Source organism: Balearica regulorum, chromosome 13, assembly GCF_011004875.1.
Source record: "Balearica regulorum gibbericeps isolate bBalReg1 chromosome 13, bBalReg1.pri, whole genome shotgun sequence".
Taxonomy (NCBI): Eukaryota; Metazoa; Chordata; class Aves; order Gruiformes; family Gruidae; genus Balearica; species Balearica regulorum.
Window position 1 is genome coordinate 6021368 of NC_046196.1, and position 17203 is coordinate 6038570.

General features: G+C 38.2%; 1 protein-coding gene and 1 long non-coding RNA gene across 2 annotated transcripts in view; one reads left to right on the plus strand and one right to left on the minus strand.

The window, feature by feature from the left end:
* Positions 1-17203, plus strand: part of LOC142603707 (uncharacterized) — a 349083-nt gene that overhangs the window by 70930 nt on the left and 260950 nt on the right. Inside the window, exon 2 of the long non-coding RNA XR_012837604.1 lies at positions 6248-6330. This is a non-coding gene — a long non-coding RNA (uncharacterized LOC142603707). The remainder of the gene's footprint in view (positions 1-6247; positions 6331-17203) is intronic.
* Positions 11121-17203, minus strand: part of DYNLRB2 (dynein light chain roadblock-type 2) — a 296487-nt gene continuing 290404 nt past the window's right edge. The window contains exons 3-4 of the mRNA XM_075765686.1: positions 13390-13557; positions 11121-11428 (exon numbers count right to left, since the gene is read on the minus strand). Of these exons, the coding sequence (XP_075621801.1) occupies positions 11385-11428; positions 13390-13557 (212 nt within the window). The 3' untranslated portion in view covers positions 11121-11384. The remainder of the gene's footprint in view (positions 11429-13389; positions 13558-17203) is intronic.

The following is a 17203-nucleotide window of genomic DNA, read 5'->3' on the forward strand; positions in this document are numbered from 1 at the left end:
CTTGCACTTGCACAGTCTGACCTGAGCCTGGTGAACCAACATACAGCTCTGCAGTCCAACACCTTTTCAAATAATAGAATTATGAGAGGTTATAGTGCAGAAGCATAACTGGAGAAAGACCTTTTTGCAAAATATTATGTTGGGTTTCTCCTGTTACACGTTTTATGCCTTTTATGTTACTTGAAGCATGTCCCTCCATGCTTCAGGTAACAGCACAGAAGGACACGTTTCTTTCTCTGAATTTAGGATGATTGCAAAGTGCCCTGGACTTTTTAAGACAATCATTTAGAAGTTCGTTGTTGGATGGGAGACAGCTTGTGAATGACTAACAGATTATGTTGATGTCTGTTGATATAATTTTTGTAGTTCTGTAAATCACCATGACTTTTATAATGCCCCTTACCTCTGTTGTAAATTTGGTCCAGTAGATACTTTGCCCTGCCTGCATTTGCTAAAGCTGGTGTTGCTTTCCGTGCTGACGTATAGGAATATACTACATGCAGTGTGTGCGGGTACATGTGTATTTGCATTATCCCCACTCTAAATTAATCCCACAGATAAAGACTCCCATTAACTTACACTTGGCTGTGCTTCGTACTGACATTATTCAAACACATCATGAAGCTGGACTGCTGAAAAAGCGTGCACAAACCTGACCCTCCTTTGTCCTACAGCAGCTTTCATGTACGCAGGACTTCCATTTAGAAACTCTCAGTGAAAGGCTGTGCAAGAACGCAGTATGCAAGAAAGGGGGGTTTTTGGTTCGATTGGATGCCATTTATATGGGATGGAGGCCATAGGTAATCAAGATGTATATCCAACGCAATTTCCACAGCTTATATTGGTGAAGGTCGCTCGTGCTGTTGATGCGTATGTTCACAGGTCTGTCACCAGTGAGAAAGTCGCACTACCAGTCGCACCTCATTCAAATTATGATAGATGGAAATTTCCTATTGTTGATGTGACGGGGGCGGGGAGCATTTTTGCATTAATCTTTTGGCATTCTTCAAAGATTAACAATGCAATTACACCAAGAAATGGGTTTTCATATGAGTATATCTGAAGAACAGAGATGGATTGCATTTATAAGACATGTTTCCATGCTTATATTTGGTTTTGTGCATTGCAAATGTGCTCCTGATGTCAGCAGGTGTGTGTAGATGTTATCACTGACTTGTGAAAAACAAGGTCTGTTTGGCACCGGTACATAAATACCCTTGCAAATACTGCAGTGCTGATTCAAACAGGCGGCTACGAGTGTGCAGTTATACTCCCTTGCTTAAACAGCTCTTTAGTAGGAGAGCAACGTCAGGCATTTTCTCATACTGTTGAGAAATCCTGCCATGGGGAAATCAGTCATAGTTCAGATGAGACCAATTACTTCATTGCAGAGATTAATCATGAGTGCAGAAGTGGTAGGGAATGGAGGTTGGGATGATGCTTTCTGCTTAAAGTTGAGTGCAACTGACTGTCAGGGAAAGGGGAAGGAATGGCTGGTTTGTGTTTTTATTACAGGTTTTGGGTTGCTGCAACGTATGGTTTGGGAGTCAGAAGAAGGAAAGGGACTTTGAAGACCTTTAGGATGCTGTGTACTTTATTGTTAGTGGATGTGAAGCGAGCTAATTTAGAGAGCGGCAGCATTTTCCTGCTTATTTCATAAACTCAAGGACACAATGCACAGCAATGGTCGTTCAGTTGTCTGCCATCTAATGGCCAGACAAGAAAGCAAACTAACCTGGCTTCAGCCTGTGGGCTACGAATCACTGGGAATTCTTCAGCTAAATATACATAAAAATAAAAAGAAATGCAAGCTTTTGCTCAAAGGTTTAAGTGTGTTACACAGGGGCTTATACTGCCACTAAAAATGGTGTGAAGCCACAGTAGAAAACTGTTAAAAACTAGAAAAGAATTCCCATCTTTGCCTGGCAATATATTGTTTTTAAACGTTGCATATCTTAAAGCAAATATTAGTCTGTATATGAATGAAAATGCATAATTTGAGACATTTCAATTTTTCCGTTATTTACTTCTCGAGCAGGTGAATAACTCTGTTCTTCCTTCTTTTCTCCACTTCCCACCTCCACTGACATCCCCCCCCCATTCTTTTATTATAATGTGCAATATATAAGCTCTCTCACTGATGGGGACTGTTAACACACACCTATGCCTTTTCCTCTCGGGCAGACCACAGTGGCATCTGCAATAACTGACACCAGTTCCACCGTATGGAGAAAGTGCTCGAGGTAAATCTCTGCTAGAATAACAAAGAATAGATGGGGAGATGTTCCGCTTTAATATCCGCTCCGTCTTTCTTATCTATATTAGAAACGTCTGTCACTAAGGGTGTCTGAGTAGAGCTGAAATTATGAAGCACCTTCTAGATTCCTTTATCTCCCGGAGCAACATTAATACTTTTAAGTAGTAAAGGATGCTGGGTGAAGGAAAGACCATCGCTTGCCTATGGTGGTGCATTTGTTTAGGAAGCATGGCTTTTAATTTCATAATGTTGTTTGAAATGCCTTCCTCTGCTCTAAGAAAATAACCACTTTTGTTATTCTTTGTGAAACAGAAGCTGAAGATAGCAGGCTTGCTCACAAAAGCCCTGATTTGAATATGCTAATGTTAATTTAAGCATTCAGTTGCCAAATTTTCATGTGAGGATTTTTTTTTTTGTAGTGTGCACATTTAATATTTGTGTATCTATTATTCCCCATGCTTATCTGATCCACAGGCACTGAGTAAATATTGTGTTGGAGTATGATCTACAGCAGAAGTAAAAAAAGACACTGTAAAATGGAAGTCCTCTTGCTAAATACAAATCTTCTTTTTCCTCTACCTTTCCCTGGAAATTCAGGGAACCTACTCCACATCCAAAGAGCTTATGAATGTTTGGGGGGGGGGTTGATGCTTTCAATCTAAATACTACAAATTAGAGCAATTTCTAATACAGCATCTGGCTGAAGTAATGGTGTGTGTGAATACATTCCTCTCGTCTTGTAGCTCTGCTTGTTTTGAATGCAAATGGTGCAAGTAGACATTACCTCCTTCAACAGGAAATGGTGATCAATGGAACACTTAAAAATAAATTTCTGAGTAATAAAACTGTGACACTAGGAAAAAATTCATACCTTATCTTATAGAACATCGGCAGGGGAGGGAAAATGGGTGAAAAGTTTGAGTATGAGTTGCTGAAAACAAGAGCTGATGTCGTTAAAATATGTTTTCTGATGTTCTAACCCAAAGCAGAAGGTGAAATGCGTTACTTTTAAGTGAGATACTGTGGGTGTGAAATACATGAAAACCCAGTAAAACATCCCCATTTTGCAAAGAGAAACCTATCAGTTAGCTACCTCCCATAGTGCTGACTTCACTGAGGCTGCAGCGTATGAAATTTTGCAAATAACCAGTGTGTCGGTAGTGCCTCGTCTTTTCAATAGGCTAGTGGTGTCATAGCTGCTCTTTCTAAAAACCACAACCTGTTTCATACCCTACCTTTACAATGAACCTGCAGCTAAGCAGCCGTGGATTGTACTAGTGCATTAGCACAGGCACCTCTGCAAGAAATTAGGGAAACTAATACTGCTCGTAGTCAAGGGAGAGTTACAGTGGTCTTAATGGATTGCAGTAGGGTAAATAAGTAGAAATTGTCTGTGGTTACTCTGTTTCCCTAAAGGAAAGGAATAAAACTGGTTGGAAAAAAATGCAGTGATGTTGTGCAGGTACTAAATATTCCTGACTGTAACTTCTGGTTTATGGTTTGCTGAACCGTGAGTCTTTCTTTTGTTTCTGAAATTCTTCCAAAGTGGAACACACAAGGGGAAAGTAGGGGTTGTATAAATGCAGAATAATTTCATTTAATTCAGTGAAGTTATTCTGCTGAAACATTGGTAGAAAAAAGAAAACTGGTCCTGCAGACTGTTAGCTCTTCAGGCCAAGCGTGGTTTTGTCATGTGAGATAGACTATGGCAAGTATATTGTGAATGCCTCTGGGATAATACACCAGGAAAATTCCCTTACAATATTCTACAATTAACAATAATCTGAAATTGTAAAGATTGTGGATTAGTCAGTCTCTTTTATCTGGATTATGGTTTAGCTATAAACTTCCTTTAATAAAATGTCACAGCAAATAAAATCTTTGCTTAACCAGGAATACTTCTCACTTTTCCATCCAGCTCCACTCTTTCACTTGCTTAGAGGTAAGAGCATTTCCAGTTTCTTCTCCACAACCCTGACACACGTGCAGGCAGTCACAGAGTTGGCCGATATTGAGCTCTAGACTTACAGCCATGACTTTTTTGCAGACGAAAGGGTAATTCTAGAGATGGCTGCTCTTATAAATCACTAATCAGTAAATTAGAAGGAAACTGGCAGCTTTTCACAACTGAAAGTAAGATTTCCATGCAGAAATGGTACAGATTAATTACTAATTTAAGTATCTTATCGTTATTTATTATCTCTATTTGACTATACTGTTCTGGGTTTTAGCCTGAACCAGGCATAGTGAGATACCGCAAGCCACTCATAACTCAGAAATCTTGTAGAAGGTGTCCATGAGATTTCTAGCTGATTTTAGCAGAAGAATATGTTTAAGTAAGTACTTAGTTCAGCAGCAATAGTTATATGGTAGGCACTGTGGTTTAGTGGGTAAGAAGCAGACGCTGCTCCTGAGACCGGATTCTGAGGTAGCCTTTAGCAAAATGCGCAACAAGTTTGACAGACAGACGGCTTCATCTAACAAATGTGTGCTCCCCTTAGGACAAGGGGCAAGAGGGGGAAGGAATAAGTTACTGGATCCTGGAGTTCTCCTTCCATGTTTGAAAAGTCACTTACTTAAATTGCTTGAATAGTGTTAATGAATGCATCCCTTGTGTCATACTTTATAGTCATCTGCATTGATTTAACTGTGGAGTTTATAAATACCAAAGAAAGCTGAATCTCTGCTTTTCCTACTAGCTTCTGTGATATCTGAAGTACTTCAGCACAACATTCTTCTCTGCATTCCTGTGGTGCTTCGAAAGTGCAAAGTGCCATTGAGTGCTATTTTTTTTAATGGTGAGCCATATTATAGCAAACTTTCTTAGCCTGGACCCCTGTTTAGCTATTTTGCTCCTTGCAATCATGGCCTTTGAACAATACTTTGTAAACCTATTGCCAGCTGGTAACTAACGCTGACTTCTGTCCATCACCATGAAAGAATAGTCTGGTGTAGTTGTCGTCTTCCTCAGTACCGTTAGCAGCAAAGCAGTTCAAGCATGTCGAGATTTCTTTCTGACCCAGTTGGCATAGACTCAAGGTGATGGTATCTTTTGTGTATCATTTTAACTGCTTTAGGTGGAAGCAATTTCACTGAAATCAAAAATGCAGAGCCAGGGCAACTAGAAGGGTACTTAGGTCAAAGGCAGACTTACATATTTTTTTGAAAAGAGGAAAAGCGCTTCTTAGTACAGCACCACATAAAACCATATGCAGGGCTGAGAGCCCCAGCTGTCCTAAGATACAACTCAGGCCCTCTTGTTATGCATGCACTTTGAAGAATTTTGACCTAAATCAATGTTGCTTTTAAAAAAAGTGTACCCTGTTCAATGTAACTATTGAAAATTCTTCAGAAATAAATTCTGAGTGATTTCACTATTACTTAAGGATAATTTGCAGAGATGGCCGAAAATTATGTGTATTTGGACTAGCTGATTTTCGGCTTGGTTGCATCCTGAAGGAGAATTAACCTTTTCTCTCTCAAATTGTCCACAAAGCTCAAGGAGTCAGTTCAGATCTCCCTGTTGCCTTTGTCTTCCTGCTAGTCGCTGTGTATTTTTACAGGGGTCTGTTTCTAGTTCCACTGTGTCCCCAAATGTCAATATCCTGAAATTCAGAGAGATTCAAATGAATGCTGTGATCTGAACAGATATACGATGTACCTCTGCTGTTATGCGTAATTAACTTGAGACATTCCAGGCTTTCTCTCCAATCATTAGTCTTCCTTTCTCCCATGGATACTGTGAAGTCCCACAGTGAGCCTTGTTGTTATGACCTAATTTTTCTACAAACAAAGAGATTTAATTTGTTCAGGTGCCAGGCAAAGGGAACACAAACTTGGAATTCTCCTGGCTACTCTAATTTAGCTGCCTGAGCTTTGAAAAATCAATAGGGGAATTATCTTGCTGTCTCTAGATAGTAACTTCAGAATTAAAACATAATTAAAAGGATGACATCAGTTTATTGAGGAAAACTGTGGCTTTTTCTGCAGGTCCACCCCAGAACTTGTGTCCTACTGAGTTGAAACAGTGGAGCTGGGATTGGTTCCTCTTGCTGAGAAAACCCTCTGTTATTGTAAGTGCTGCTGTCACTGTTAAATTCCAAAACTATCTGCATGACTCTTCAACATAATATTAATTCCTAATTGCATTTTCAGATATGATTGTGATATTTTACTAAGCTGCCCTTTTCAGGCTCACTATTATTAGCACTTATGATCAGGTAATTTCTTCAGAGAATCCAGTGTGGTCCAACAAACACCTCTCAGGAAGTTAACGGTAATTATATATACATGCTTTATACACATATATACACCTATATATGCCTATCATATATATAACACTGCTGTACGCAAAATGCTAATTTATTGCCTTGTGTCATCAGTAAATCTGAGCAACTTCTCACTGAAACGATGTTGGCAAGCATAATTAATATATGAAAAAGTACAGAGTCTGATAATTCATTCACTGGCAGTAGGAGAATTTCATATTTAACATCTTAGTGCTTGCTAGGTGAACTGTGAACATCCTTAATGAATACCGTCCACTTCAGACCATTTTGCCTCAATATTTAATACCGTCTTCCTCACCATTACACTCCCTTCCAAGAATCCTGTCACAAGAATGTACTTACCAGACTTGACAAAATACAAGTACATAAATTCCTGCAAGTCTGCACGAGTGACAAATAGTTAGCAGTTCATTATCTCGGAAATGCTTTATCACTTGCACAGTTTGTGAATCACTCTCATTGTATCCCATAGTTCTATTCAATCAAACAACTTACAAACAGAAGGCCACAGATCTACTACATCTTGAGTTAAGCTGAAAGTATAACTGAAAAAATACACCATTTCTTACTTCTTTATGCATCATCTAATGTGAACTAAATGATAATTGTCCAAAAAAACCAAGAAACTTCATAGAATGTCAGACTACAGAATGCACTGAATGTGCGTTAAATGAAATATTTAAAAGTATTTAATTGGCAGATGAGGAAAATACAGAATTAACAGCTGCCTTTATTGAATCAGCTGGCTAAAGCTGTTGTCCCATGAGGGACCATGCATTTTGAAAAATTATATGTTAAGGAAAATCCAAGGTACTTTATTTTTTGAAAGTGGGAGGCTCTCTGAGAACTTTCTATTTGTTTATTTTGAGGATCCTAAATGCATGATACTGACATAATTTATTCCTTGGCTGGTTGCCTAACTAGCATGTTACAATTCAACCCAAGTGCTGCCTTTCAATGAACAACAGCCATTCTAGACATTCTCAACATTCCCTTGGCAAAATGATCATCTATGAAATGAATCTCTTTCATGCTACTTTTTTCCTCAACCTCCCTCCCAGTTAATTGTTAACTAGTAAAATCTCTGCTGGTTCACATAAATGAGAGCTTAAATGACTTGGTGTAACACTTTTGTTATGCTCAAATAACTTGAAAATTTATTTCCCTGTGTTTCATCTGAATGACTCCGTTCCTTCTCAATGGCCCACCTTTGTTCAGATCCATGTGCTGAGGAGGGTTTTCCACCAGGACTGTAAGACACTTAACTATTGTTACTTCCATTTCATACTGAAAGACCTAAATGAAAAGTTTACACGTGTTCAGCTTGCTTTTGCTAACAGAAAATAGGAACAAATTACCAGGGAATGAAATGGAGTATTTCAATTTATGCTCCCCAGTGAAGATGTTGCCAAAAATTGGATAATACTGCAGTGCTTTCAAGGAAACCCGATTAGAGACTGCCCTGGTAAGAGGAGCTGGCAGAAGCTCAGCTCAGCCCATGTGTTTGCATAGCATTTGTTACTATGCACATCATTATAAATGGACCAAACTTTGCCCTCTTATCTGCATCTATGCCTCTCGTAGGAACAGGGAAAGAAACTAATTTGTGAGCAGTATTTGACCCTTGGAGAACTGCACGCATCTGCTTAAGGCCATTTTTCCACATAAAAACACTTCTCAGCAAAATGATTTAGCATGTGTTTAATTTTAATGATTTGGCTTAAGTGTCTTTTTGAGTGCTTTATCAAGCTACAGCAATCATCAGCTGCTTAATAAATATTGGATTAAAGTCTGTAAAGGGAACTAACACATGTATCAGAAAGACAAAAATGAAAGAACATTGCCAGACACTAAGCTTTTCTGTTTGCAATGCACTGCTAGGTTCTTTGGGCTGAAGGACTCTATTCAGTGATGCTGGAAATTGCAACACCAATATTATTTTTGACAATAGAAAAGTGCAACAGGGAGTGTAATTCTGGCAGTTTTCTGGCTTTACACAGTGAAACCTCCTGTGGTGGTGTCCCCCCCCCAAACCTAAAGCCACAACCACCAGTGGGGATTGTGCTGGCTGCATCTGGACTTTGGGGGACGGATGGCAACGTGGTAGCCAAGGGCTGTCTGGAACAGTGACCCAGAGGTCTTGCTGGTATGCAGATATGGCTATAAGTCAATCATCTTACTCCATAAATAGTGGAGAGTCCAGGGCCCGTTGAGGTCTCCTGCATGGCAGCGGCTGCATGCCAGGATCTCCCCTTTAGCAGGGACACCTCAAGGTTACTCCTCAAGGTTGAGAGATTCCTTGCCACAACACATCCTCAGGAAGTGACTAACAGCATGCTAAACTGAAATCTCAGCTAAGTGATAGAAGGGATTGATTGTGCACATATAATCCTTTAGGCATGAACTGTTGATCAAGTCTGGAACTAGGATGGGAACCAGCCACGCCTAGACTCCTCTCTGAGGAGTTTAGAAAGCCAGGGGCTCCTCTTTGAACCTCATGACTCAACAGGAGGGTCTCTCTGACGGTTTTGTCTGAGCCTGTTCTCTCTGCAGTAAATAATCAAGTGTACCTTGCCATCAAATCTTGTTAAACCACTGTCACATTTACCGTTCAACTTTGTTAATTGACTGTTTTGTATGAATAAAGTATATTGTTGCTTCTCTCTTACGAGTGACGTGCATGACTGCATCTGCGACACCACAGAATTTAATGCTGTTAGAGAAAACTGCGGAAACAAAGCTATTAGCCCCAAATACACATTAATAGTAGGTAGAATTCAGCAATAGTTTTGGGTATGTGCTGAAATGAAAAATCTGGGCTTTCAATTGATAGGTGTTTGACATGCCAGGATATTAGTAGAATAAATGTTCATTAATGCATAGCAATAAAGTGGTTGGATTTTTAAAATTATCCCAACAGAAGCAGAGAAGATAACAAATAAAAACTTAGTTTTTTTAAAAGCACTGCTACATGTCAATGTCTTGGTTCATTACAAACAACTTAAAATGGTTGTTTTCCAGTGCACAATTAAAAAACCCTCCAGCGGTAAGGAAATTCTTCTGGTACAGCACTGACTACAAAAAGTGGCACCAATAGTGTCCCGTTGATTGACACGTCCTTAAAATTGTGAGTAGCCCTGCCCAGCTGGATTGCTCTGCTTCATTTCCATCGCACTGGGCCTTTGGGTTCGCGTCCTCTCAATACGCAGCAGCACTGAATCTTCCGTGGTCCCCACCACTTGGGTGTGGGACCTGCCTGCTAGCCTTTGAGATCTGAACGCTCAGATACCTTCTGCTCCCAGGAGCTGGACCAACCCTCCCAGAATTTTCAGTGAAATACAGCTTTTCCGAGCTGTTCAGCAAAGTCTGAGCAAATACTCAGATTTGAAAAAAATACCACCAGGCTTTGATACTCTCCTTTGTGTAAGTTGGAGTGATACATAACATAGCAAATCGCTGACTCCGTATCCACTGAGACATGTGGTGATTTATCAGTTTCATAACCTCAACCACAATTCATATGATGTACTACAAAGATCTCTGAGCAGTATTCAACAGATTCATTTTTCCTTTTATCCTCACAGCCACCCCACACGTTTTTTTCTTCCTTCTGATATCGAGAAAAAAAACAACTTGTGACCAACTGAAGACAATCTGAAGTTTTAAATTTTAAATAATTGATAAAATTTTTATATAATCTACATAACCTGAGATGATTTGTAGTACAAGTATGACTGGATATTTTTTCAAGATCAGACTCCCTGCACTTTCACACTGTCTCTGCATATACTTAAGTGCAAAGCTTAGCATGACTTTGGGATCACGAAGGAGGAAAGCTTACCCTCACCCGGGGCACACGGGTGCTGCACCCAGTTCCACACTGCCTGCCACATCAGCCAGGAGACTCGTCCTGAGGCGCTGACATAGCATGTCTCCCAGAAAGGATGGGTTTGCAGGTAGCTTAACCCTACAGTGGCTGTTGATCAGTGCATCTGCTTTAATGGCGCTCCACAATACGTATCTGATCGCCGGTGCTGCTGTATAAATGTGGATCTGATTTGGGAAACGCTGAGCTTTAACCCACCCTTGTCCTATGTCACTAGGGAGCACAGCTTGAGGATTGGATATAAAAGCTTAAGTAGTTATCAAATGTTTTGGTTTAATTACAACGTTGCTTACCCTTACCAACAAACTAACAGTAGTTCTACAGTAGAGCATAGGCTCAACTGTGCCTGCTTGAAATTCCCAGTACTAAAAATATTAAAAGAAGCTATTGTTTCCATCTGGAGAAATTGGAAAATAATAATAGAGAGTTTTTCCTTTCACTTTTCTTCCTTTAGAAAACTTAAAAAGCAGGTTGGAAAGACAGGGTCCAGTCTGTCATTAGTGACATAAACTACATCTGTATTCTTTGGTTCACCTAACTGTGGTTACTCTAGTTCATAGGGATGCATTTATAGATGTATACATACATGATCTACAGCTCCCCATGAGGTACGATTTCTCCTCCAACGTAATGTTAGAAACGTAAAGAGAATGATTTAATTGCAAGAATAGCTTGAACATCCATTACAGAGGGTTTTAAGCATTTTGCTTTATTATTGCTCTTCTGAGTATCAAGATGAACATACAGTATTTTGATATATGCATTATGATTTGCTCAAACACAAATTGATGCAGCTACAACTGAGAACCTTAAATTGGCAACATTTCAGTCATGACAGTTACACTTTATGTAAAATTACTTAGTGCTATGTTTGATACTAAATATCAACAAGTAATATTAGTTTAACAAGTGGAACTACATCACTGTCTCTAAAAATATTGCCATAGTAGGACTATTCGCATGGGTTCTGAATAACGATCAGGAGATAATCCTTATCTGCAAAAAGATATAAAAATGTTTAGTTAAAATATTTTCTCTTATTTCCTGATAAATACTCTTTATTCATCTGCTCCTCTCCAACTTTTTATTAGTTTATAAAACACAAGCAAAAGCAACAGCATTTTTATAAAAAAAAATTTAGAAAATGTAATCAGTTTGTACAAAAATCTGAGATTATAGATAAAAAAGATCTGTGTCATAAAGCTTAACTATACCATATTAAAATTATTTTAGTAAGCAGCAGATTTGCTTTCAAGAAGCTGTAAAGATATTTAAACAAGATGAAAAAAAGTCACAAGATAAGCACCTGGAAGCTAGCACTTGGTATAATAAAAAAATTTTTGACATCTGCAGCCTCTTCTGCAGGTGCTGGGAACTTCTTTCAGTTCACTAAGTAGTTTATTCAAAATTGAGAACCCCATTTCGACATGAAAAAAAGCAGAAAAGATTTGAATAGACTTCTACTCCGAATAAATTCTAAGCATGCCAGACTTCGCCTACTAATTCTAAAAGCCCAGGGAAGTTTTGGAAACAATTCAGTTGGATAGCTTTTTAATATTATCTATTTTAAATGAAACATTTCTTGAAAATACCCAGTGAATTTAGCAGGGTCATATCTGCTTTGGAGAGTGAAGAACCTGCACTCCTGCATGGTCTCTTGCATCCAAAAGCAACTTAATATAAATCAAAGGTTACCTTTGTATGTATGTAATGTGCCACCTTCCATTACAGTAAAATACAGTCAAGCCTTTGAATAACTAATCTCCCTGTTAGCAAAAAAGCTTCACATTTTATACCACTTACTTTCAGGTCAACATGTTTTAATGGTTACTAGTCAAAAAGTCACCTCTAAAACATAAGTGAAAGGCAAATGCAAAAGAAGAATCAAGTGCATCAGTTCCAATCAGTGAGCAAAAACCACGATTTAAAAAATGCATTAGGTTTATACTCCAAAATAGAAACTAAACTGTTATTTTAATCTTACTATCAGCTGATGACTACTGTTAATGACAGTGCCAGATTTCTTTCACACATACGGGTTTCATAGCAGCATTATAAATAATTCCAATGAGACGAGGTAATGCATATCTAGTGCAGTACCTCTGCTCTATGTTTGCCATGAAATCAGCATCAGAGCACTACCCCAGCAAAGGCTGTCCATCACTACCAGCTCAGAGCCAACGTCCTCCCCAGTGGCTACGCTGAGGAGATCCCTGAAGCTTCCTTTCTGTTCTGCGTACCTGCACTGCATATTTCTGTCAGAATCCTGCATGCCATTAGTCTCTCAATTAGCTAGCACACGCATTAAGATCTCAGCCCCAACCGATCACTTCCACTTTGCCTGATTCACTTTGTACTGGTAATTGACCACAGCACCACTACAGCTCATCTAGCCTCATTATCTATTTTAGACACAATGTAACAAATTAATGTATATTTGTATTTAACAGGAGTAAGAAACAGGTTCCTATATTCCCCCAATTGTTTTGAGGAAAATAACTATATCACAGTTACTATGTTGGTGATAATACCGCACATTTATCGGTGACAGAAATCCCACCTATGGCTAGGAAGTCATGATAACATACCAAGTAAAAAATAATTCTTTTGAAAAAAAAAAGATTTTTTGCATCTGTTTGGACCTAAAATGGATTTGCTGCCTTTAATACACACACACACTACTTGATATATATATTTTTATGTCCAGTTGTCCTTTGTGAAAACCCACAGAAACCAGGCCATTAATCAGATCTAGACTTGTTTGGTTGTGTCCAAGCTTGAATACTATAAACTCTGTACATTAAAATCCTAATACATCCGGTTACATGCTGAATATATGGTTATATTTTCATATACTTATTTTCAAAATGCATTTTCCATGGTAGCCTTATTCATAAAGAATTAAAAGAAACTTAAAAGGACATACAATTCTATTGTTATTTTAATAGAAATATTACCTGGAGCTACCATAATTTCATGTTTCTTTGATCTGATCCTAAGAAAGGTTAGATCATTCTGAGGATCAATGTCTCTCACTGTGCTCCTAGCTTTCATGGTGAGCTGATGAAGGAGACCTGCATATTGGACTGTTGTAGAGTTATCAAGGGTTGTTCTTATCGGAATTCCTGCAAACAAATAAATTTCTAATAATCATTTGAGTTGCACTTTCTTCATATACAGCAGATCATGAAAGAAAAACCAAGGATGTCATAGCTTTTTCTGTTTTCTAGCAGGAGAGAGTGATGTTGATTTTGGGTATCTATATGCTTTTTAAAGTATAATTTAAATTAATCAGTGGCAATTAAACATTGAGTTGCCTTATGAAACTTTTGAAAGAGCCTAATTGCTGCTTAAGGCTCTGAAATACCTATCAAATTCCATTCTGTAGTACTTTACTTATGGTGCTTCATCAGCTGAAACACTGTCACTGAGTTTGTATCTTGGCTGCAAGAATCTAACCCACGCTTTAACCACAGCCTTTGGCATATGCAGTGATAGAAATTACACATTCCCAGTGAAAAACCAAGAGCAATCAAAGGGCAGAAGTGGCATGTTTGCATTTGGCAAGCAAAACCACCCTTGGAACAATCCCTTCCAATTAGCCACAAAATATTGACAATTGAGAGTACACAGTGTGTGGATCCCAACTATTAAAAATATGACCACATTAATTTTTTATGATTTAATGAATCATTGTTTATCAATGATTTGTCAAATCATGGTTTTTATATTAACAGGCTACCAGGTGAAACTAAAACAGGATTCACAGTAATCCTGCAAGTGTAAAACTGTTTGGCTTTAATAAGCTTGTTTCACTAATAAAAAATTTATTTGACCTACTAACAAAGACAATAGATTACAAGCTGGCAAGGCAATTTGCTCTTTGCATACATTTGTATTGTGTCTTCCAGATGGACAGGACAGGAATGCAAAGAGTAGTATGACTTAAGTTGAAGAGTTTTGATTATAAAAGAAGAATTAACATGCAAAAATAGTGAATGCTAGGTAAAGAATTAGAGGAAATGGAGTAAAAGAAATAATAGAACCACCTCAGATATTATATTATTCCATAATTTTCCTAGGAAAGAGTTATCTTAAACACTTGAAATCTGTGTTATCACTTGAAAAAAATTGGGCATTGGTAGGATGTGAAGCCTAGGGAAGTGTACAGAATGACCCAGTACATCCTTTGTGTCTAATGTTTATTACACAGAGACTGAAACTGATGTTTTATTGGCAACAGGTGCTCCCAAGCACTGCATTAGCATGAGAATATCTATATAATCACAGCATTAAATAGTAAGTCACTTAAAAGCAGCAATGAATTAGTGTCAAGTTTATATGACCTTGTATCTGAATGATTGCTTCAACAAATATAGCACTTTTAATGAAAATGGTAAATGTTAAATGATCCTCCAAGGTCTAATAACAACATGAAAATGAGTTGACACTAGTGACATCCGTAGATTAAAGCTGAGCTCTGCTTACTTTAGGACAAATTCTCTTTGCCTCTGCCACCCAAATTAGAGAAAGGCAAATAAATCCTTCATTAGCAATGCTGTAGTGTGATCCTTCTCATCTGTGAAGGATAGCAAGTTTATGAGATTTTCCAAATAAGCAAGGTACGCTTAGCATAGGTTTCAGTGAACAAAGCAACTTTAAACATTAAAATAAATGACAGGCAAGGTTTGTATCCAGAATCTTTAATTTGCTATTTCACCTGCGTACTATTACACCTAAGCGTGCCTACACTATTACAAAAAACTTAGTAACTAAGACAACTGTTCATGTTAGTGAAGAACAGTGTTTCATCTTTTTAGGGAATCTGAACATCTTAAGAAACCTCACTACTGCACCACTCGTTTGAGTATTTTTACTGTGATTAATTTGAGTTGTACACTTGTTTTAAATGTTTCAGGATAGAGAGAAATTAAATTTTCTACAGAAAGATTTGAAGTAATTAGACTGACCAGTGCTAATTATGTCTATTTCAAGATATTACAAAAACTTGCAACTACACACCTACTTTGAGGTTTAGTTTGTGGAATCTAACTTCTTGGTACCTTGAATATATCTTCATGGAGTACAGACTCTGTTGCATTCACATCTGGTCTGAAAACAGTTCTAAATGATAAACTAAATCCAAAATTCCTGTACTAGTCTTGTCCATCTGCTTCAGTCTGGCCATGTGTTCTACAGGTTTGTGAGGATGAGGAGATTTGAACAGGACAGGGGAGGACTTTATATTCACTTGCTGTGAATAGTCTAATGTGCAAAAAGAGGGAAATGGAATGTTCTTCCTCCTTTACAAATCAAAAAATTGAGACAGAGGGAATCCAAACCACCCTTTTCAAAAGCATACTATTGTCCTGACTCTGCACAGCTATATCTGAGCTTTCCTCCAATACCATAGAACAACCACAGGCAAAGATGAACTGCAGTAGCACACCTGAGTGGGAAAGCATACTTGACCAATATTGTGCCAAGCCAACTGTTCCAAGTAACAAAACATAAGAAACTGGGTTATTTTTCTATTAGATTACATTGGTGGTTTTGTTTTGAGACATGTTATCAGTCTGCAAGCTCAAAAAGGATCATTTGTGTTATCTAAGTGCTTGATTTTGTTCACTTCTTGTTTGCAGCTTAGACTAAGTGCTCATTGGATCAAGTCAAATTCTATTTACTGAAACAGAATACAAAACTGGCTGAAACAGTACTTGTTCTAAAACCAGGCTGCATTTCAGCTTGGTGAACAGCCATATCTAGACATGAGCATGTGCAGGCACAAAGCAGCTTTTCAGTTTCTACTTGCCAGGCTATGCACTTCTCTTGACCTGCATTAGCTATCCTGTGAACTAAGGCACATTTTACCTGACATGTCCAGGCACACAAATTAAAACGCCCACATTTTCTAAAGGCTAAATAACATTTAGGCTTCCCTCATAGTGTGCTTTCCTCCTGTTGCTAAACTGCTGCTAGTGCAATAGATTTTGGGGGGAATTGTAAAAGTCAAAGAGGTCAGCTAAATTATGGGCAAAGTAAATTGAGTGAGCTGTCTTTTGTAAAGGAATGATTAAACCAGATTAACCTGAGAAACCTGGTTTCTGAAAACTGATTTCTGTGACCAGTTTTGCTTTCTTTTGGCTTGCAGTCTTCAGGATCACAGCCAAAGCTGGCCTGACATGAAACTTGCTCTTCCTCTTATGACACCACACACTAACACAATTTGAAGAATTTGTGACTATTTAGCAGGGCCAAAGAATGGCTCCCACAGAAGACAACCAACTTTGTTTCATAGATACTTCTCTCCTGATGTTTTTGTCCTATTACAGCTTTTTAGAGGAAGAGGGGGAGAGTGAAGTGGTAGTGAGTTTTCTTGCATATATGAATAAATTTGGACTTAAAAATGCCTGCAAAAGCAACAGCTTAGTGCCACGCTTTCTCCCTTTCTGTAACCCACAAAGAGCTGTTCAAAAGCTGGTTCTGAAAAATAAAATATAACTTAGTTAAACAAGGGGGGTAAGTAACAACATGTAATTCTTTAAGTTAAATGAAGATTGTGATACTTGCACTTATTTCTTCAGAGATGACTTATGTCAAGGCTCTTTACTTTTCTGCTTTCCATTAACTTCAATGAAAAGTTACATCACAGGGAGAGCTTCAAGAAACGGCCACAAACCAAATGTTCATGCCTTAAGATGAAACACACATTCTTGAAAATAAAACATTGCAAGCAGATTGTGTTAACACCTCATAATCTGCAGGTTTGTG